Source organism: Notechis scutatus, chromosome 4 (assembly GCF_049901735.1).
Source record: "Notechis scutatus isolate UNSWTSFEM ecotype Mainland chromosome 4, rNotScu1.2, whole genome shotgun sequence".
In the NCBI taxonomy this organism is placed as follows: Eukaryota; Metazoa; Chordata; class Lepidosauria; order Squamata; family Elapidae; genus Notechis; species Notechis scutatus.
In genome coordinates this window covers 23,147,089-23,169,555 of record NC_142012.1, presented here as the reverse complement: position 1 = coordinate 23,169,555, position 22,467 = coordinate 23,147,089, and the positions used below count along the sequence as shown (strand labels likewise).

The window sequence follows — 22,467 nt, the reverse complement described above, 5'->3', positions numbered from 1 at the left end:
AGTCTAAGTGCTACTTCTATGTATGCAAGTATAATTAAAGAGAAGGAGGAGAAGATAAATATTGTGATGCTGTTGCATCATATGATGACTTCAGCTGAGAAAATGTTTTATAGACAGTCTAGATTTTAGCTTTATAGATAGGTTTAAGTCTGTCTGTCCGTCCGTCCGTCCATCCATCCATCTTATCTATCTGTACTTTATATAACCATTCATCTCACAAGCAAGTGAACCTGGGTGGTATACAACAGAAATTAAAAAAACATATCTAAAAACCATTAAAAATATTAAAACCATTAAAGAACTGTAAAAAAAATACTTAAAAACAAAACTCATGGAGGGATGTTAACAGTAATGGAGCTACCTGATTAGTTCACCTGTCTCCTGTGCCCTCAGGCCTCCTAGCATAACCAGATCTTGAGGGACCTTCAGAAACTTAGATGCAAAGAAGCCATCCTCACCTCAGGAGGGAGGAAGACAGTGTAGGAATTTTAAATATTCTAATGGATTTTCCTGAGTATTAGCTATTTTGTGAATGTGCCAAATTGCCAATTTTCAAGTTCAGTTTTTTCTATCATAAATACAAAATAAGCATCCACTTGCATTGCATATTAGTCAATATATGTAATGCAGAACAAAACAATGATATCTGTACAATTTACATATTATTCACTTTTTCATTCACTGAACTTAATTGCAGTATTTATTTATTTGTTTGTTTATTTATTTATTTATTTATTCCATTTATTTGCTGCTCATCTTGTATAGCCAACTACTCTGGGTGGCAGAGTCTTACTCTTGAATGTGTTTGCAAAATAATTTTAAAGAATTCTTAATAATTCCTACAGAGGATTATGGTGTAATATGTCTTTGTTTCAAAAACATTGGGTATGTTTAGATAATACCTTCATCTTCTTCAGGCTTAACTACTGTGTTTTCTGTCCCCTAATTTATGAGGACTTTATACCTACAATATATATATTAAAGGTGAGAGATTCAAACAAACTGCTTTTTTGGGGAAGAAGAGAACTGTCTTAAGAAAGTATTCTACTAGGAGTTGCTGAAATACAGCCAAAATCACTCCTGTATTCAGGAATGCACTTGTCCATGCAAGATAACAAAATTCATATTCTATTAGCTATGCAATGTTACTGTTCTGGGCACCAAAGACTTTTCAAAATACGCTATAAACTTTATAATTAACATCAGTTGTGATGCTAAAGATGAAACAGAACACTGGAGTATTTCTTGGCATGCATTCCAAAACATGCAAGTCATCAAATGTAATTTGTGGCATGAAGCTGGCTTGGCATGAAAGTACTACAATATTTGTAAGACATCTCTCTAAATGATGCTCCCTAATGAAGATGCACCTTTGGAACCATGAAGCCTAAATGTCTCCCATTTGACGAGCAAATTCCATAAAGCAGAAATGAACAATTAGTTTGAACTTGACTTTCCATTTGATTCTTGAGCAAGTAGCCACAAGATGGCTTTGAGAATTCTCATGAAATAACACGTCTCTCAAAAACTTGCTTTGAATTAATTTGGGTCCAAAATATTAACCCATTACATACTTGGTATTTATTTATTTTTATTTAATTCATGGCCAAACTTCCCATATCACAGCATTCCATTCAATTTTCAAATGTCCATCTGTTGTGATTGGACATGTTGATCTAGATTTTCCTAGAACAGACCACAAGTCCAGCATTCTATTCCCACAATGATCATTTATGACCAATGTCGGAGGGAGGTCAACCTGCAAACAAAACATGATGAAAGTAACAGCATCCTCCAACACATGTCCCTTACCACATAATATTTACACTGCCTCTGATAGTGGAAGTATACAGCTATTATGATTAGCTGCTATAGATTATCTTATAATCCATAAATGTGTCTACACTGTTTGTGATGGTATGGGAAATCTTATTTTGAGCATCAGGAGAACATCAAGTTATACAAGATCTTGTGATACAATATTCCAAATAATAATTATGTGCTTTTTTAACCATTCTTCAGTGCAAAACTCTGGTTTGTACTAAGAGAGGTAGAGAAAAGGGTTTTGCCACACTAGACATAAATGTATTCATTTGTATTATTCCTGTCTTATTCATTCTTTAAAAGTAGTTTAAAGCAGTAATAATGATAGTATGGATATACCCAGATATATAATTTAGAATTTTATATTCTAAAATGTCACAGTGTGGATCAATATCAATAAACAACATGTTGTTTAACCACCACAAATAGTTTTGTCCTAACCCATCACTTTCTCCCACTCTTCTCTTATTCCTGTTCCCGGACTGATGAATTTAGTCTAGTTAATTAACTAGATTTCACATTAAGACATAAGAAAACCTAGCCTTACTTACTAAACACATCTCCTCGGGGTTTCTGTGGCTCAATTGGGATCCTATTGTCAACCGTAAGTCCCGGTTGGGGTGTAGTTTCAGTAGGAAAAGGCAGATGCTCCTCAGTTACTACTTGTGGCATTGTTGTTGTTACAGGCTTAAATGGAACTCTGGGTTGTTGGGGAGGACTTGTCACTGGTGGAAATCTTGTCACTGGCCTGAAAGCTGGTCTTGTCGTGGCAGGTTGTGTTGGCAATCTGGTATATGGTTTGTATGTTGGTTTCACAGTTGGTCTTGCTGTTGTCTTCACATAAGACTTTGGTGTAATTACATATGGTATATATGGGAATTGGATGGGATATTTTGTACCACCATATTCAGGTATTCTGTTGGTCATGCCATTGCTTCCTTTCAGAAAAGTTGAATTGCTTTTAAATACACTATAGGGGTTAGATGGATCAATCATAACTTTAGGAATCCCTGGAAAGAAAAAACCGAGAAATGTGCAAACTTAAGAAATGATGCAGTGTTAACTCTAACAAAAGCAACTACACACAAAAAAAACAGGGTTTCTAGACTAATATCAGCATAAAAGTATTATAATGCTTGCTTATAGCTTTGTTGGTAAAATTTTCTATCTTTAATTCATAAGTACAATTTCCACATCTATATGGGATTATCAAATATTCAAGGAGATACATTTTTTCCATAAATTGGCTATGTAATCTTCAAAGTAAACAGGACTTCTAGAGTTCCAACAAAACTAGACAGCACCAGTTTGTAGAATTTTCTTGAAATATATTGCATTTTAATAGCAACAGAAATTATTCAGGTGTGTGCTTGTAAACATAGTGGAGGCTTCACAGTTTTAAACTTGTAAAATGTATAAGCAAATACACATGTGCTTAAATATTATCTTAATTAAATAGTTGAGGTATTTGTTCAATAGAAGAAAGCACATTCTTCTTGGCGTATACATTGCTCAAATTATCTGATCACGGAACCTTAATATTCCAACCAGTACAAACACCGTACCAATTTTGAAAAATATATTTTACACCAGCCTTTTAATATGGCTACCAAAATGGTACAGATGTCCAGGTGGCCACAGAATAGCAGCAAAGATTTGGAGTTTCCCAATGACCACCCAGTGGTTATCTGGATTTAAATAGTCCAAATGTCATAGCTCTAATATTAAGGCTCTTAAAACTTTCAGAATATTCTTCTTTTCTTTACAAGTGTTCGTGAAACTGAGATAACCACAAATGGATCTAAAAATTAGCTTCACAAAGAGGCCATGTCTCATTTGGATTCAGAATACAAGATTAAAAGGATCATTACATACTTATGCAGTTTAATCCATCACCTCTGTACTCTTCTTTGCATTTACATTTGTAAGACCCTAGTGTATTGTAACACTGGGAATAACCTCCACACTGATATTGGCCAAGAGAGCACTCATCTATATCTGTAACAGGAAAAGAAAAGATAAATACCATTTCAGTGATAACTATCACACATTTGCATTTTCAAATTAACATTCTTTCTTGTAAAAAAATTGAAATAAATCCCATTACTATATTAAAATGCTGAAATGCTAAGTGAAAATTAAGATAGTAGGCAAATTATTTGAAGAGTCTTGAATGAATCTGAAATTTTAAGAAGGTCTCAGCAGACTTATACAAGCAATGAAATAATAAAAGGTCAGAAGTTTTAGATAGTTGAGTTTTAATTTATAAGCTTTTCTGTGATAATTGAATACTGTAGGCTACAAAAAAGAACCACATATTACAGGATGGATTCACATTGCTTGAATTCTAAATGTCTAGATGGCTGGGAAAAATTCTATGAACTATGGTTTACTAAACATAACGGCTGGGTTTCCAGTTGATGCTATGCAAAATCAAATATAACCACGCTTATCTTTTTGAGATATTTGAATCCAGCCAAAAAATTGCCTCACCCCCCTCTAGCCTGGTACTAATAGGACTAATGTTTAAGCTCCCCTTCACTTCCTCCATAATTCAGGTCTGTCGGATCTGGGCAGAAAAAGCCCATATAATCAGTAGATGGTGGTAATGAGCTTGTTCTGACCCAGGCTTTGTTCAAATTAAGAAATCACATGCTGTGTGTAAAAGCAAACTTTTTTTAATATGACACTGGGAATTATTTGCATTCCCAGACAAAACATATTGAATACAATTGTCTGAGATAAGAGCACACCTTTCAGGATTGTAAAAGGCTGCCAAGAAACAGATGTTCACTTAATTAGCAGATAAACCGACAGACGTTCCAGCAAAGACAAACCAGAGTCTGCAGGGCTGCGATGAGGAATCAGAATCTAATGAACTTCTTTGCTTCCTGCAAAGAGCACATCACCGAGGGCTGGCTTTTATCCCTTATGGGAGGGGCAATCACCTCCCAGCCTAATTCCTGAGTTGCCCCTGATGCTTCAGCTGCTCTCTCCTAGCAACCCTGCGCACACACACACTGGAAAAAGGGTCCCCAGGGTCCTCTGCTTTGCTGCTGCCAGACTCCAAAGTCTCCGAAGGCAGCACTCCACTCTCAGAGGATCCTGGCCCCATCCCTGCATCAGATGCAGGACCCTCATCCAAGTCCTCGCCAGACTGCCTGACTGGTTCCCTATCGTCCTCACTGTCCGATACCTCTGCCGTCCGCACTGGCTGCAGGCGAACCACAACAGAGCCTAAATGGCTATCATGAAGTTTACAGAAGATAAGGAAGTTACCTCTTACAACTCAGTTTAGTTCTAGCATAGATAAATGTGAGATCATTTTGATAATTCAAAAGACTGGATATAGTGGAGACCCAGAGAGCATAAACTCAGAATTCTACAGTTCCTGTAATGTGAAGTGAAGTTGCAAATGCATTTGGCTAAACATGGGTTTATAAATTTTTGTAGAAGAGATGACTCCAATTATACAAAATATGATAGCAATATGTAGGCAAATACAGGCGTCAAATCCCTTCAGAGATTCCCTGTTGCACGTGGCAGTTGAAGACAGAGAGAGCAAAGCAACCCTGCTTCTATTTCAGACTTATATTTTTCAAATGTGTGAAGTACAACAAATATTTAAAAATGGTTTTCTTTTAATGAATGATTTTCATTACCATGGCATTGGTATCTGCCTCCAATGTACATCAAATCAAAGCCTTTATGACACTTGCAAATATAACTTCCAAAAGTGTTGACACATTTTCTGAATCGGGGACAGGTAACACTCCCAGTGATGCATTCATCCACATCTACAAACAGAAGTCCATTAATAATCTGTAGCAATGAGTTTCATGTATTCAAATTCAAAAACACATTCATCGTGGATAATCTGAAAGGCTAATAGTCTTCTGGGACATTACTTTTTATGTATTATTAGTGTTGTGCAAAAATTACAGTTAAATTGTAAGATGAATGTACTGATAACTCTACTTTTCCTGATCTTTTCAAATGGAATCTCTCACCCCTAATGTGGCATAATTTTATAAAAAGCAGGTTTAAATCCTGTGAAGAACAATTGTATGCAAAACATTGTGAATGTTAGAAAAGGAGTTATAAAGGAAGAATTAGAACACTTAAATGTTTAATTTAGGAAGAGGTAACTAAAATATAGTATCCTTCAAAAGCACAATTTATTCTGATTTATTATTATTATTATAATTTATCCTGTTGCACAAGTGAATTTTATTGGCAGATCTCCATGCTGAAAATCAAGTTCAGCCAAGGACACTAAATGGCTATTTCAAGCAATTGGTTCAATCCAATCATTGGAAGGTTTCATACACAAACTATTATGCTTGTCAAAAGCTTTATTAACTGTTTCTGGAAACTATTATACAAAATGGAATTATATATTTACATAATGATTTATAGAGAACATTTCCAAGACTCCAGGCATACCAGATTCTAGGGATCAACACCCTAGTAATATATGAAAAAGATACATTCATTATATATTCACAACATTGAAAGCAGGGATTTTGGTTACTGAGTTCAATTCTCTGCTCTATTATGAATCCAACTGAAAATATCTGTGATAGATCATTATCCAGTTTCTGTCTGAACACAATAACTATAAATCAGCTGTGGTGGTCCCTGTGGCTTTTGGCACACTGGGTGTGATAATAAAAAATCCTAGATAGCACTTAGAAAATCAGTGTATTGACAAAATTGCCATCTGTCAACTACAAAAGGCTATACTCCTTGGATCCATACATATACTTCCCCGATACATTATGATATCCTAGGTTCTTGGAAAGAACTTGATACGTATGAAAACCAATACCAACTAAAAAACTGGCAACTCTGATTTCACATTGCTATGTATATGATATTATTTGGTTAACAGTGTGACCAACCACAATAATTTAACTTGTATGCCATCTAACTCTAAATGTCTCTGGGCTGCTCACAACAATCACACAAAGGAATTACAGTAAAATCAATAAAAATAAAGATAAAAGAGGCTAGAGCAATGAAGTAAAGGGTCTCACTTTTCCTCAACAAAGGTCTGAGTAAAGAGTCATGTCTTCCTGTCTCTATTAATCAAGAGCAGGTGGGGGTATCTGGTTCTTTGGAAGAACCTCATTCCAGACAGCAGGGGATGCTACAAAGAAGACACACTTCTAGGGTTCTTGGAGATGACATCATTTAATTAAGGGAACCCACTGAATGGTTCCTTCAAAACTGGTCCATTATCAAACTGCCCTTCGTATCAAGTTTCTCCCAATTTTCAGTCAGAATCTGCCTTTTTGAAGTTTAAGTTCACATTGTAATTGTAAGTGGCCATAGGAGGAAGCAAGGAGGAGGAAAGCATAAGATGAACTGTACAATCACAAAGCAAGCTACTACATCACAACACAAGTATAAAAAGGCAGATATTTCATCTTGATGACCCAACACACATTTCATCATTTTGGATCATTGTAGGAACAGATTCTTCTATCTCCGTAATAGTTTCTAAAAACAGTTAATTTTTATTCTGATAAATATTGTGATATGGAGAAAACTATATGATAATTTCCTACAGTATTTAAAGTTAACAAATTCATTTCAGTGGTCATGAGATGTTCTCCTTTACTGTAGTATATTCTTTCAGTTGTATAATGCTTTTTATTTAAAAAAAAAAACTATTTCTGAATGAGATGTTCAGGTTGGTTAAAATACATTAAGATTCTTTACTTCTTAAAAATCATTCAGGTAATATAATATTTTCAAGAATGAAAATGCTTTTCTCTTGCTTCTCTCTTTTTCTGCCCCACATTAATTGTGAATGATTTGTTCATTATTACATTTAAACAAAAATAGTACTTTTTCAGTCTTTTTTTACTACAGAGATCACTAACCCTAAGAATATTTTTTCCAATTTTATTCTTCTACCTGGTTTAAAAATTCAACATGCATAATAGTTAACAGAATTGAAAGGCCCAAGAATATTAAATATCCCACTAGTATATCAGGAATGGAGAACTGTTGTTTCTAAGAATTTGATTTGCTTGAGTATTATTTTGACACATCTGTGATATGGCCACTTTAAAGTTTGTGGACTTCAACTCCCAAAATTCCCCAACCAGCATGTCTTAAAGTGGCCAAGCTTAGGCACTCCTGTTATAAAGTCTCCTTTAGTTTCTAAAGTTTCTTCCTTCAAACAAAATTTATTCTCAAAGGCTGCCTAGAATTTCCACATCTTGTGGAAGAGAGAAAATAAATATCTTTGACTCACCAATGCATGTTCTGCCATCTGGTGCCAGCTGTAACCCTGGTGAAGGACAACGACAATGTATTTCCCCCTTGACCACATCACAGCCATATTGACAGTTTGCCATTGAACATGTGAGAGCATCTGTGGAGAAATTAATATGCTAATCAAATGCTTCAGAATGTTCCATGCTGTCAAGTTATTTTTAAAATAGCATTGCCATGCACTTTATCAACAGAAAAAGCCAATGGAAACATTGCTGTGTTTAGCTTGCTGAGACCTTTCCTTCCTGACTGCAGAGAAAATTTTGCTATTTCTTCCATTCCTGGTGTACTAAAATATACTAATAAAATTGACTACTAAAATTTGTAGTCAATTTTATTTCAATAAGGGGAAGGTGGAACTTTCTTTCTACTATTACAACCTGTAGTGGCACAGTGGTTAGAATGCAGTATTGCAGGCCAACTCTGCATTCTTAGTTCCAGGAGTTCAATCCTGAACAGCTCAAGGTTGACTCAGCCTTCCATCCTTCCGAGGTGGGTAAAATGAGGATCCAGATTGTTGGGGGCAATATGCTGACTCTGTAAATTGCTTAGAGAGGGCTGTGAAGCTCTGTAAGTCTAAGTGCTATTGCTATTCACTTACAGGAAAACTATACTAAAACATTAAAAGAGCAAACCTATCAAGCATGGGATGATTTTGATAGATTTCATTTATCTGAGGAAACCCACCTAGGGTTATAATGGTATATTCAGCCAACACTGAATTATGGTAGATTCAGCATTCCAATTATGGGATTATCTCCCAAGAAATATTCAATTGATATCTAAACAAACTTGTTCACCCAGTTCAATTAATACTTCAGGAATATACTGTCTTTAAGACTGTTGCTTTGCTTTTCTGTTTTTAAAAATGGTTTTTATTTTATTTATTTATTGCTTTTAAGTGACACAGAAATAAAAGTTATTGTATAGAGAACTTGTATAGTATAGAGCCCTTCTAATTCATCGGGACTTCAATTTCCATTTCCAGCCCGCATGGCCAATCAAGAATTTGGGATATTTTAGTTTTTGTATTGTGGGGAAGGCTGCCACTTGTTTAACAAGTTTTCACTACCAAACAAATAGTACCAGGACAATTTTTTTGCATCAAAATGCACTGAGTAGCAAATTTGATGAGTTTCAAAGCAGTTGAGTAACCAGGTACCACTGTGTTCATCTTTCACTGCTTCCAATCACTCTGATTTCCATTACTTCCTGGATTCTCAAACATTCTCCTTGCCACTTACACATCTCTATCCCACCATCTTTTCTTGGTGGGAGAAAGGAAAAATTAGAGCAGTGTGTATTTAAAACATTCAGCATAGGTGGGGAAAGCCTGAATATTTAGAAAGGCTACAAGGATAGAGAACATTCTTGGCAGAAAGTAGAAATCAGCTCTTTTGGTAGTTCCATTTCTCCTCTCAAGTCAAAATTGCCTGACTGGTTGAGCTTTAAAGTTTTTAAACCCAGTTTTGATTCTGATGAGGGTGAAGATTGAGAAGAAGTAGGAACAGAGAAATAACTGATGAGAGAAATGCAGAGAATGTTTCACCTCAGACTGAAAGTGAATTTTGAAATATGTGTTGTGTGTGTGTGTGTGTGTGTGTGTGAGTTCCTAATGAAGAAAAATAGAGATGGAAGAAGGGAACACTCCCTCAAAGCCAGAAAGAGGGAAAGGACAAGTATTTTGTGAGTCATGTGGTGATGGTGATGAAATCAGAGAAAAAGAATAGACTTGAGGGTAGAGAGTAGTTAGTGATTTTCTTGCTGAACATGTCAGACATATAATACAATTCACTGGCTTCAAGGTGACTAAGCACTATATTAAGAGCCTATTAATTCTAGGAAGAAGAAATAAATTTATATTATTGAATGTATATACATAATTTGTGTAGTCTGACCAACAATGATTAACTGTTTTGTATAGTTCCATTACTGTCTGTAACAAATATTTATAACTAGTGGAAATGTGAATCTACTGCCAAGATAAGCCAAGAAGCCAATCTGTGTCAGAAGATCGATCAATTACTGTCAAGACCTGGTCAGGGAATTCTGACAGCAATATTGCAACTTAACAAACATTATTAATTCTTGCTATGTTGTAGCATTCTAAATATGACAATTGTGAGTCACCTCAAAGTGACTCTTGTATCTCATGAAAATAAAACAAATGGAATGCTATTTCTTCTTTTTGTTTTGTTTTATGGTCTCATTACTAGAGTCCTTTGCTTAAGGCAAATTAACTCCTGCTTCTAAGGAATTGCACTGCAAAAAAAAAAAATTGAAATAATGAGAACTTAACCTACTAGAACACGATCCGTCAGGCATAAGCATGTACCCATTCAAGCAATAACATTTGTAGCTTCCATAGGTATTCATACATCGATGTTTGCAAGGCCTTGGTTTCAATCCACATTCATTGAGATCTAAATAGGATATAGGAAGGGTGAGGAGGAAGAAATAAAAACAAAGCAAACATTGAATGCTAGCATTTTGAAGTTTCAGGACTTTCAAAGTCAGTTCTTTTAGAAAAATAAGCCTGCTTTACATAGTAGCTGACTTTTTTTAAAAAAAAAGTACTTATAATTGTTGAATAGACCACAGTGCATTAGCTTGCATAGGAGCAGTAGATGTTGGCTTGTATAATACACTAAATTCTAGTTTTAATTTTTATATACTGTTTTTATATTTTGATGTTTTATTGTAGACCGCCCAGAGTCCCTCTTTGAAGGAGATGGGCAAAAATGTGATAGATAAATACATACATACATACATGCATACATTCACACATACATACACACACACCAAGCATTGTAGCTTAGCATGACATTATCTGATCTAAGGCAATGAATAGTTTTAAACTTGTTATCTTTGTATTGTAATATTCTGAATAACAAATGCGAATAAAATATCTTTTATGGAAGTTCTGTTACTTATTCTTAGAACCAAGCATACATTTAGCTTTCTATGAGTATGTCTAGTTAAATTGAGGTAGTATGTTCTTTTTAGAAAAAAGTGGTTAGGTAGTTGTCATAAGGAATTCAATCATTACTGGTTGACATAACCCAAACTTAGTAAATAGATATAAATATATACAATATATTGTAGGAAAAATGCAATAGCCTATTGAAACGTTTATACTGTTTCAGATTCAGAAAGTGTAGATTATGACACATAGTTTACTACACATGATTTGGTACACAAATGTAATGGTTTTGGCAGTGTTAGGGTGAACTGTTAAAATAAATCTTAATAAGGGAAATATATTAACACTGTTTCACTAAGCTTTTTACACCTTGCTTAATTTTATTTAAACATTAATTGTATATTTTTCTTGACTTTGTTCAGTGGTCAAAAGTCTGAAATATATTATTTTAAGGTTCAAATCTTGTACTGGAAATAGGATATTTCAAACCAGCTTCATTGTTTCTGTACTGTTATTCTGTTCAAAGGCTAGAAGTGTTGAATTGGAGTTCTCCAATATAATTTAATTAAAGAAAAAAAATCCTTTTTTTTAACCCAACTGTTTTTCTGTAACATCATCTCTAATAAACCGCCTTTCTGTTTACATTCTATAACAGCTTTCTTTGATTGGATATATACAACAATATATTTTATCAGCAATATGGTATGATAATAATATGAATATCAAAGGTTCCACTGAAAATTTCAGTAACACACACACACACAAACTAGCCTTCAGTAGGGATTTCTCAAGTAGAAACAATTGTCTATAAATGGGCCATAGACTTATTTTGTTCATTTGGAAAATAATTTAAGGACATCAAGGTAGGCATAAGCCTGCAAAGGATTTTATACAATAACCATAGGGCAACCTTTACTCTGAGTTGTGCTTTTTCACTGACCTCAGTAGCCTTTGATCATTTATATGAACTATGCAGACAAAGCAACAGGAATGCATATATCTCCACATGCCTTACAAATACACTGAATACACACAATCCTGTGCAGCATTCCAGATACAAGTCTGCTACTCTCAGAACTAATTTTGAGTCCTGTTCAATCCACACTAGTTGTAGTGGTTATCTACACCATATAATCCTGTTGTGTTTTGTTTTGTTTTTTAAATCTATTCACACACAAAACTGTAAGATACATCATATTCTTCCTCCATTCTAAGACTTGCCTAAGATTGAAATAAGAATGATTAGGGCAAGATTAACCATTTTTATGGTACAGTTATGTTTTCTTCTCCCCAAAGTTTACAATTTTACCTCACTATTTTAGCCATTGATACTATGCCAGTATAGTGGAAACTATATAAAGGGAAGGACTAGTTAGAGCTAAACATGTAAGCATTAGTTAGTTTAGCTAAAAAAGTGTAATTTTTTTAAAATAAACTGGCCTACATGTTGCATTTTTCAAAAAGATCAGAAAATGTGTTCCACAAACATCTTGCTTAGAATACTCTACGAACTAAAAAGGGTAAATCTAGAAAGTTGGATCGATTGTAACAAAAAGTTACAAAACATTAATTATCGAAATCTTTTTTTAAAAAATTCCACTTCAATTTTCCATGTTTTTTTGCACTTTGAAAACAATTTAATGAGAGGTGCTTTAGCAAGCTTTGTTTTTGTTGGTATATTTTTCTTCATAACCAGAAGCTAAAGATACACACAAAAAGAGTAGCACTAAAATAATAACATAGGAATGTTGTCATCATTACAACTATATATTGAAGAGCATATAGAGAAAGCTAGGTGTTGAAGCAGCCCTTTTAAAAAAGCCAGTCTCATAAGCGCAGGCTGCCAAGCTTAGCTACTGCATTATAGCAAGAGAAATGGTTATTGCTTTTCTTAGAAAGCAAAGGGTTTATGTGTGCTACCATTGCAGAGCAGTTCCTAGCTAATATAATGAATCCCTAACAGTTGCCTCTAACAATGAACTATAACTGCTTTTCAGATGCCATAAAATCAAAGCTTTTAATCACTTTCAGCTAAATGAAATGAAACTGTGCTTCCAGGATCAGGCTTGGAGACATCATCCATGCTGAAATCCACCCGCAGAGGTATGGAAGGACATGATAACTCTGCAATATTTAAATCCTTTTCAACTTCTCTTTGTTCTTGCCTGCCAGTATTTCTGCAGGCTCCAAACAAAAGTTGAACTAGGGACAAGACAGCCATCTTCCCAACCATCAAAGAGATCTAACTGTAGGGCCCATTCTCCCAATGATAATTACAGACTGCAAGTGCACCAGCAGAAAACAAAGGAGCTATTACCCTCAGTTCAGCAGGTAACAATAAAAACATTTGAAGAACCTTAAGGACAATTTCCTGCACCGGAAAATGTGGTAAAATATTGATCCTAGGTTAATTATTTATAATTAATAACTTGCACGGGTTATAAACTGAATCTTGTGAGTGATAGTTCCAGTCAGCACAATAATAACCCTTAACAAGCCACATTGTCTGATAGTTTTCCTGTTGAAAAATTATATTTTGTGAATAAACTATCAATCAAACATGCAGCATTATTCTAAATGAACTTCCTATTCTCAAGATATGATGGGACTCCAGAAAGCCCTGCTGGATGGGATTTCTAGAAGTATAATCCCAACAGATCTATAGAACATCAGGCCTATAAGCATTCAGATTCTGATTACTATTGTCCCATGTACACTGTGCTATCTGAAAAAAATGCACCAAGGACCTGCTCAATTGTCACAGCTAGCAGACCTCTGGGAATTATCTAATTATCTTCTTGAATAATATATTGCAAAGCACTAAGAAGTCCGCTGTACCTCTTAATAGATATCAAAGAGAAGATCTATCCATTCTTCCCACTCAAGTTTTCCTATTCTGCAGCATCTTAGATACAATAGTTGTCTTTCTTATCTTTTGATATTTGCTAGGTCTGACATTATCTACATACTGTACAGCACTTTCTACTTATGTTCTTCTAAATCTCTAGATGGAGCATCAAATCCTAGATTTTCTGCAAATCATAAACCTTTTTTTAAAATTTGTCAAGAGATGTTTACAGTAAATGTATAAGCTTCAGGATTGCCTGGAAGTTACATTATTATTGCCATTGCTCATACTATACGGTGGATGTGTTTTACATGCTAACACTAGCACTACTGTTCCTGGAAGAGAGGCTGCCAGAGACATTGACAATTACTACAATTATGATGTTTACTTAACCTTATATAAGCAAGCAGCATTTTATCAATTAAAAAAGAGTTTAGAAAAAGTAGCATACATCTCAAAAGCTCTGAGCAGAAGAACAACCACAGGAGGGAAGTTGTTGCAGAAGAGAATTGATTGGAAGATAGAGTGACTGTCTTAAGGAAGTGTCAATGCTCAGTCTAATTGCATGCTGCCTATATTGCAGGCTTCCTTGTGGCAGCCAGAAGTGTGTTATCCTTTCAGCCTGTTTGCAAAAGAGGTTTCCATTGGTACTGAAGCCGTGCAGGTGGACCACCTGAAATAAAAGGACTGTCCTCACCCCTCCAAGGCAAATATGTGGCATGATCTTCCGCAGTGGTGAAAAAAGGTGGCTCACTGGACCAGTGTGGAGAGGTTGCAAACAGGTGTTCAGCTTCACAATGGACGAGAAGGCATAATAAAAGTCAAATGACTGAAACTCAGCAACACAACATGGCACTTTATTAGATGAAATACCTTTTTTTTCATGTTACAGTCAACTATCTCAGTTCTCTAAAGAACAGCAGCAGATTAGGTTTAGGGGAAGAGATCATCAAGCTGAATTTGTAGCATGGGCCTGAAAAAGCTGAATGTTCAACTGAGGTACAGAGAAGTCACTGCTATACAAACCTTGAGAAGGTGAATCTTCTTGTAAATCCGAAGTCAGAAATTATTCAAACAGATGAGCACATCTACTGGGGTACCCACCAATGATACATAGTGCAACACTTCAGATTTAAATGAAGTGGAAGCTTACATTTAGAGAGAAAAACACGAACTGAAATGGTCAAGAGTACTTGCTACAGAAAGAGTTTTGTGATAGGGCCCCATTGCACCAATGTTCTGGGAATTCCTTTTGCCCCAAACTTTTGGCAATTCTTGCTTAGATTAGAAAGAAGGTACAGTATAACACACTACCAAAAGTAGAAGAAAATCTAACAATATGATGTATTGTGGGAAGGGGAAGGAGAGGGGTAAGGCAGGAAAGAGGCTAGGACAAAATGTAACGTTTCACAAGAATCTTTCAGGTAAAGTTTAATAACAAGTACGTTTTTTATAACATTTAGAAAATTTCACTAAGCTATGGAAAGTGGGAAATAATTACCAGGAAACACATTTCCTGTTGCACCAACTTTCTCAAGTTGTCAGATATTCTGAAATGTTTTAAAAGCTTCAGAAAAAATTAATTAGTGTAACTACACCTTCAAGCACTTGAAAACAGAGAATAAACAGACATAAGTTTCACTTAGTTGGAATTTTCTTCATTTGATGAAATGAATATTTTTTCTATTTAAATTATTTTAGCATATGGATTGCTTTGCTTGTTTTTTGAGAAAGGAGTCCTGATCATAGCAAGTTGAATTAAGTTCCCACAGCTTGTTAAACTGTAAATATTTATGAAGGGTTCTGTTTGGCTAAGCAGCAAAAATTTGAAAAAAAATTTGTAAGAGATAATACAGGTTGTCACTCAGTTCAAATTGGCCAAGAGGGAAAATAATGTGATCTACAAGCCACACATATTTCCTGCCAAAATTTCCCTTTTTCTGTCCCCAGATTACCAAAAAGTGAATAGATTCTCTTTTTAAAAAGTACTCCCTTTTTCTCTTTGGGGGTAATCAGGGTATTTTAAGGGTGGGAAATATTTTTTTTTCTATCCTGAAGCTCACTTTGGGAGTGAAGACTTTGATGTGTCTTCAAACCAATGGAAATAAGGAGAAGATATCAAAGATTCCATAATTGTTCACTTTCATTTGATAAAAGAAATGCAATTGATCTTGACTATCATTAAATCAAGTGGCCAATATCTTTATCCTACCTAGAGAATGAATGAAGCTGTACTTCTGCAGTATAAATTACTTTTCCTTTATAATTCTGATAAGGACCAGGCAATAGCTACTATGAAAACAAAGCAATTAACTGAAGTTTTATACAGTTTCAGTTTTATTTGTGTTTCTTTCCCTTTTTTTGTTTTCTTACCTTGGTTGCATATTTTCCCAGTGTATCCTGGATGACATTTGCATTTGTTTGGACCGATACATTCTCCATGCTTACATCCAGGTTGACAAACAGCTGTGAATATCCAATAAGAAGGCTATTATTCTTTTTTCAAATTAAAATGCACACAGAATTAAAGGTATTAAATAAATTGTCATGGTCTTTGTAACTGTTGCATTTTGTTACCTGCTTTTATTGTTGTTGGTTTTAAACTTCGTATTGTTTTGACAAGTTAAAAAAAATAGAACAGCAAGGTCTTTACTAATTGTTATAAAAATATATTCAATAGCAGCCTTCATTAGAATTAGACCAGTGAAGTAGTACAGGCTTCCAGTACTGTATGTTTCTACTACAAAACTCCATCGCTAGACACATTTTCCCAAAGAGGAAAAAATAAAGCTGACTTGTTTATAAAAAAAAAAAAAACATAAACAAAACTTGCCAAAACTTGGCCTCAAAAAAGGAAGCATCTTTCTTTTGTTTAAGTTTTTAAATACGAAATCTTAGGTATATTTTGCCATGTAAAGAAATAAAAAAATTCTAACAAATGCAAGTTGATAATCAAGAGTGTCACCAGAATTAAGACTCTTTGAGTTGGGCAGGAGGGAGGGGCAGGGGCTGCTCCCAGGAAAATTACTATAAGGTTGCAGCCTTTAGTGCATAACTAATCCTTCTGCCATGGTGAATAAACAGAAATGAAGGCAGAAACTGCAAGGAGATTGCTTTTAATTAAATGCCATGTAAGCTTATCCTTCAACAACACTTTGTTGGGCTCGCATTTTACAAGGTGTCAAAAACATATATATATATATATATGTATATATATGTGTATGTATATGTATATATATGGATGTTTTTGACACCTTGTAAATATAGTAATATTATATAATATATAAATATTATATAATATATAAATATAATAAATATTATATAATATATAAATTATATATATATATATATATATATATATATATATATATATATATATATATCTTTGTTAAAGGCCGTTCTCACTCGCCATCTTCATAGTGCCAGTAGTGCCAGTGCAAACACTGCTTGCACTGGCACTAAGCATATGAAGATGGCGATATATATATATGGAGAAACCATAACCAAAGATCCACATACAATACCGAACCTCAGATATATATATATATATATAGATAGATAGATATAGATAGATTAGATAGATAGATATATAGATAGATAGATAGATAGATAGATAGATAGATAGATAGATAGATAGATAGATAGATAGATAGATAGATAGTATATATATATATATATATATATATATATATATATATATATATATATATTCTTGTTTGGTACTTATATGTATGGTATTGCTTGTTTTTCCACATCATTATAGTTGTGCTTTTAAAGTTGTAGCAGCGTTGCAGAGAATCTCATCTGCCATCATCAGGCTTCTGTATTGTATCATACAGAAGCCTGATGATGGCAGATGAGATTCTGCTAAACGTGCTACAACTTTAAAAGCACAACTATAATGACGTGGAAAATACCCAACAAAGCTGAATACTATATATATATATATGTATATGTATATGTATATATATGTGTGTGTGTGTGTGTGTGTGTGTGTATGTGTATGTGTGTGTGTATGTATGTGTGTGTGTGTGTGTGTGTGTGTGTGTATATATATGAATGATACAAACAAAAGAAAAAAATAGAATGTTGTGGATTGACAATGACTTTATTTAAATACTCTGTAAATATGACTGTATGAAGAATCGTATCTCCAGATTAAAGGACTACTGTACTGTGGGAGCAACTTAAAGCAAGGTCTGACCTCTGGAAACTAAATGTTCTTTCTAATTATGGAGCTATCTGATAATCTTTGCTTGCTGACAAGAAATACTAATATAATCATTAATAATTTGTTTTATTGATCAAATTTTAAATGGAATGTATGACTTTATAAAGGATATTCTTTATTCCAGATATGTTTATTATCCCAAAATTACAACGGCTAGAAGTGCATGTTCACAGTTTGTTAATAAGCTTTCAGAAATCTTTACTGTAGGCAGGTGGTTTTTAATCTTTGAGCAGTTCAATATGCAATCTTTTCTTCTATCGTCTTAGAATGACAGTAACAAATGCAGGGAAAATAATATTCTGCCTATTTTAAATATAGCAGGCATTAGAATTCCAGAGAGATTTTCAACTGGTTAAATCACTGCCACTTTAGATTAGAACTGTGTATGAACCAGTCACTGCAAATAATGCAGTGCTTTACATTTTGAAAGTGTTATTTTCATTGCATTCATGGACAAAAATATCTCTAATGCCCAGAAGTTAAGCTACTTGGATTTTTCATGTAATAGTACATCTATATTGTAAATCAAGATAATATATGATGAACATTCCTTAGTGTAGTACCTAATGTTGGAATGTCTCCAGAAAGTTCAGTGGAATTATTCAGACAGTAATGTTTGAAGCAGATTCTCAAATACTATGGGAAGCAAACAAGTTGCCACAAGGGTGGTTGACACTGTTTTGGAAACAAAGCCACCCATAATTTTGGCCTGAGAATTGGTAATATCCAGATAACTTAAAACCTAATTTTCTCTTGAAATATATGGGCATGGACTTTAGCCCAGAGAAGCCCTGGGCTAAAGTCCATTCTAGAGTTCCTATCTTCTGCAACAACTAGAAGATTGGGAGAAATCTCAAAATTATCAACATAGCCCATAAAGGAACAACATTATCCGTGTAGAGAATCTTCATCTCAATCTTCTTTATGAAAAGTCAATGTAATTTTTAAAGAATGATTATTATAGCAGCATCCTATATAGGTAAAAGTGTAGGGACGGATTCCACCCATAGGCAGTCTCTTGTCCTGGAAAATACTGGGTATTTTTCTCCTACATTCAGTTCAAATGGCATCCTTGGTGGTAGCAACCCTATTCTATACTATTCTGTACATAGAAAAGCAAGTTGTATGCTTGTAAGCCAAATTCCAAGATTCACTTGGATGTATTAAAAAGAATAGTATAAAGAATATTTCAGAGGAATATAACCCATACATCAAATCTGTTGGACACCTTAATCTGAAACAAACTTGTTGAGAAGTAAATCTTTAATGAGGTAAATGCCAAAATAGGCATTTGCTTAGGAACTCTTAAAGAGCTATTGTAATTAGAAATATTCTGAATTCTATATTTAGTAAAATATACTAAATATATTTTAGATTCCATAGCAGAGGGTCTTGTCTTGAGTTATATACCTGTACGACATAAATCAAGGCACAGTGCAGCTAGATTAATTTTATGTGCACTGGGTTTTCTCACTGTGGCTCTTTCTAGATGTATTGAGACTGCAACTCCTAGAAGTTCAATCCTAACAGATCTGGAAAGCTGCTGGTTGAGCATAGCTGTTGTATGTTGCTGGGCAGTTGCAGATGTTATGAGGATCAATAGCTATTAGCTTGATGGCAGTGAAACTGCCACTGAAGGCCAACTGCAGACAGACTCTTTGGAAGAGTCTGTTCTACTAGTTGGACCAATGGTACCATCAGCAGGACACCACATATGCTATGTTCTTCTGTGGATTTTGGACACCTAGACGGGACCAGCCAGATACAATATTTCTAAGGAAACATACATGGGACTGCAGTGTAATCCTAACAAGATTTGTTCATACGGAAGTTTTACGGTATTTCCAGGTAAGCATATACAACATTGCTAGCTTGGTTATTATTTCTGACAGAGATTCATATAGGCATTTGCATACAGTAACATTGAAATAAATGACTATGTTACAGTAGATCATTGTTCAAAATTGTCAATTGATAAACAATGTAAAACACACTTTCCTGATATCTTATCTATAAAACTGAAAATGATGCCACAATTGATTTATATTAGTTAGGAAATCATCCACTGTATGGGAATGCTTTAAAAAAACTGTTTCATTGCCTTAAAATAATAAATAAAACAAATACATATTTCTTCTGAGTTTACATAAAATGTTATTTCCCCAAATTATCAGTTACAGCTCCAAAATACCGTTGTGCCAAAATTATTTTAAGAAATATGTTCAGCTAACCTTTGGGTTGGCACCTTATCCTGGCTATTCTCTGCCTTAAGATGTAGAAAGCTGCAAAACAAATTTCCATAAAAAGCAATTCAAGCTGTTTTTAAAAATTCCTGAAAGGAGGGTGAACTTGGATGGGATTTTATCAACTTGCTACATTCCTGCAGACTTACACACACACTGAGCATTCAATATTTTTTTCTGACACACAAAAATAAACAAACTGGGACCCATGTAAAAAGAGAATACCTTATATGTCATTAACTTACTAGGAGGGTTTGCAATGACATAGATTCTGTATAAAAGTAAACAAAAAGAAATTGTGCCATGAGGTTCCTTTTTGACCTATTAAACTCCAAAGGTAGTGAAACAGTCTGCCTAATCTCACTGTGCAATACATTGTGATAAAACAGTATATTCTAACATCCCAGTACAAATGCAATTGAAATGTTCAGAATAATTTTTCTTTTAAAGAAACAGTATCCTTTTCTATCTAACCATAAACATCAATTTTTGGCTCAATTGACATCACTTACAAATTTAAGGAAAATAATAAGGAACCTTTGGGCATCTTAGAGACTTTAAGTACACAAAAGCTTAAGACAACAAACTAATCAGTCATTAAGATGCCATAAAACCCTTGACAGTTTCTGCTGTATAAGATTAACACAGCTATTCATTTAGTAATTTTAGTAGAATATTTTATCAATTGTGGGACAACTGATAATTAAAATAATTGCATTTTTAATACATTGGATTAAACAGTTTATGGATTGGGATTTTTTGTTTTGTCTTTTGGCATTGGCTTGTGTGATACTGTATGTGTACTTAACCATTGTTGCTTGTAAACTATGATTTATGCTTTAGTATTTTTCCTGAATTAGGCTATTTATGGCTTATTCTACAATTCATAAGTTAGCCATAATTAAAAAGCCAACCGTTAAGATGGTTGTCTGGAAATGGAAAGGTGCAGTATCAATTGATGCTAAAATGCCCATGAAAATTCACCTTGAGCTCCTAAAGTGGGATAAAAATCAAAATAATGTTAGCAGGAATGATAATAAGGCAATCTAAGAACAAGGGGTCATGCAACACAAAGTAGTTTAAAAGGCTGCAATGACTAATTTGCTGCAGTTACAGTATTACGTGATTTTAGCCTTTCAAGCCATGATGTCCTAAAATTGAAATTAAACTGGAATGCTAGAGAAGAAACACAGTAAAAATAGACTTATATACCACACTCCATAGTGTTTTACAGTCCTTTCTAAGTAGTTTGCCAAGTCAGTATATTGCTCCCAACAATCTGGGTCCTCATTTTACCTACCTCAGAAGGATGGAAGGCTGAGTCAACCTTGAGCCGTGACAATTGAACTGCTGGCAGTCGGCAGAATTAGCCTGCAATATTGCATTCTAACCACTGTGCCACCACAGCTCTGTAGCATTTCAGTTTAATTTTAATTTCAGCTTTTAAAAATAATGCAATTCAAGTTTTAGGAGAAAAAAGAATAAGCTCTGGTGTAGACCTTGTTTAGGCAGAATAGCCGACCATAGTCCAATGTTATGTGAACCAGCAATGAAGAAAAGGCAGTTGGCTGTTTTCCCTCCCTCTCATGTGTGAAGAGACTTTGCTTGCTCCTGTTGTTTACTAGTGTATCATGAAAGTAAGAAAGAAAAGCAAAATTCCTAACTAGAACAAATCTTGCCACAATGGATACTGTTTCCTTAAAAATGCAACACATATTCCCTTTGAAATTTTGCTAAAGTACATCAGACTCTTTCAAAATATTATTAGAGAGGAGGAAAAAAGAATAACAGAATCTCATTCTTTTCTGTGCAAACACAATAATGCAATTCTGTATTAGTTCAGCATATAATATTTCAGGTTCATAACCTAAAACTTAAAGAATGAAAATAACAACCCCCCCCCCCAATATTGTACTTCTTTTTTTTTTGTAATGGAAAAGTTTTATATTCTGGAACAGAATATGATCAGAAGTGAAAACCCGATTCTTAAAATAAGCTACCTTAAATTAATATACAGAATCGCATTAAAAATCATAATAATTCTTCTCTCCACCAAAATAATGTTTTCCCCTTCCATGATATCTTTTGGCAACACTCAAAAACAAATTCC

The 22,467-nt window shown here is 34.3% G+C and overlaps 1 protein-coding gene across 6 annotated transcripts in view; it reads right to left on the bottom strand.

Moving 5' to 3' along the window:
• The window catches only part of NPNT (nephronectin), a 63,406-nt gene that overhangs the window by 14,983 nt on the left and 25,956 nt on the right, over nucleotides 1-22,467 (bottom strand). For 2 of the 6 annotated variants that reach the window (XM_087962933.1, XM_087962935.1), the window contains exons 3-10: nucleotides 20,346-20,396; nucleotides 16,257-16,349; nucleotides 14,581-14,673; nucleotides 10,416-10,535; nucleotides 8,093-8,212; nucleotides 5,487-5,621; nucleotides 3,700-3,822; nucleotides 2,376-2,834 (exon numbers count right to left, since the gene is read on the bottom strand). In XM_087962933.1, the coding sequence (XP_087819059.1) occupies nucleotides 2,376-2,834; nucleotides 3,700-3,822; nucleotides 5,487-5,621; nucleotides 8,093-8,212; nucleotides 10,416-10,535; nucleotides 14,581-14,673; nucleotides 16,257-16,349; nucleotides 20,346-20,396 (1,194 nt within the window). The remainder of the gene's footprint in view (nucleotides 1-2,375; nucleotides 2,835-3,699; nucleotides 3,823-5,486; nucleotides 5,622-8,092; nucleotides 8,213-10,415; nucleotides 10,536-14,580; nucleotides 14,674-16,256; nucleotides 16,350-20,345; nucleotides 20,397-22,467) is intronic. The other 4 variants (XM_087962934.1, XM_026668653.2, XM_026668654.2 and 1 more) reach the window with 4 other exon arrangements.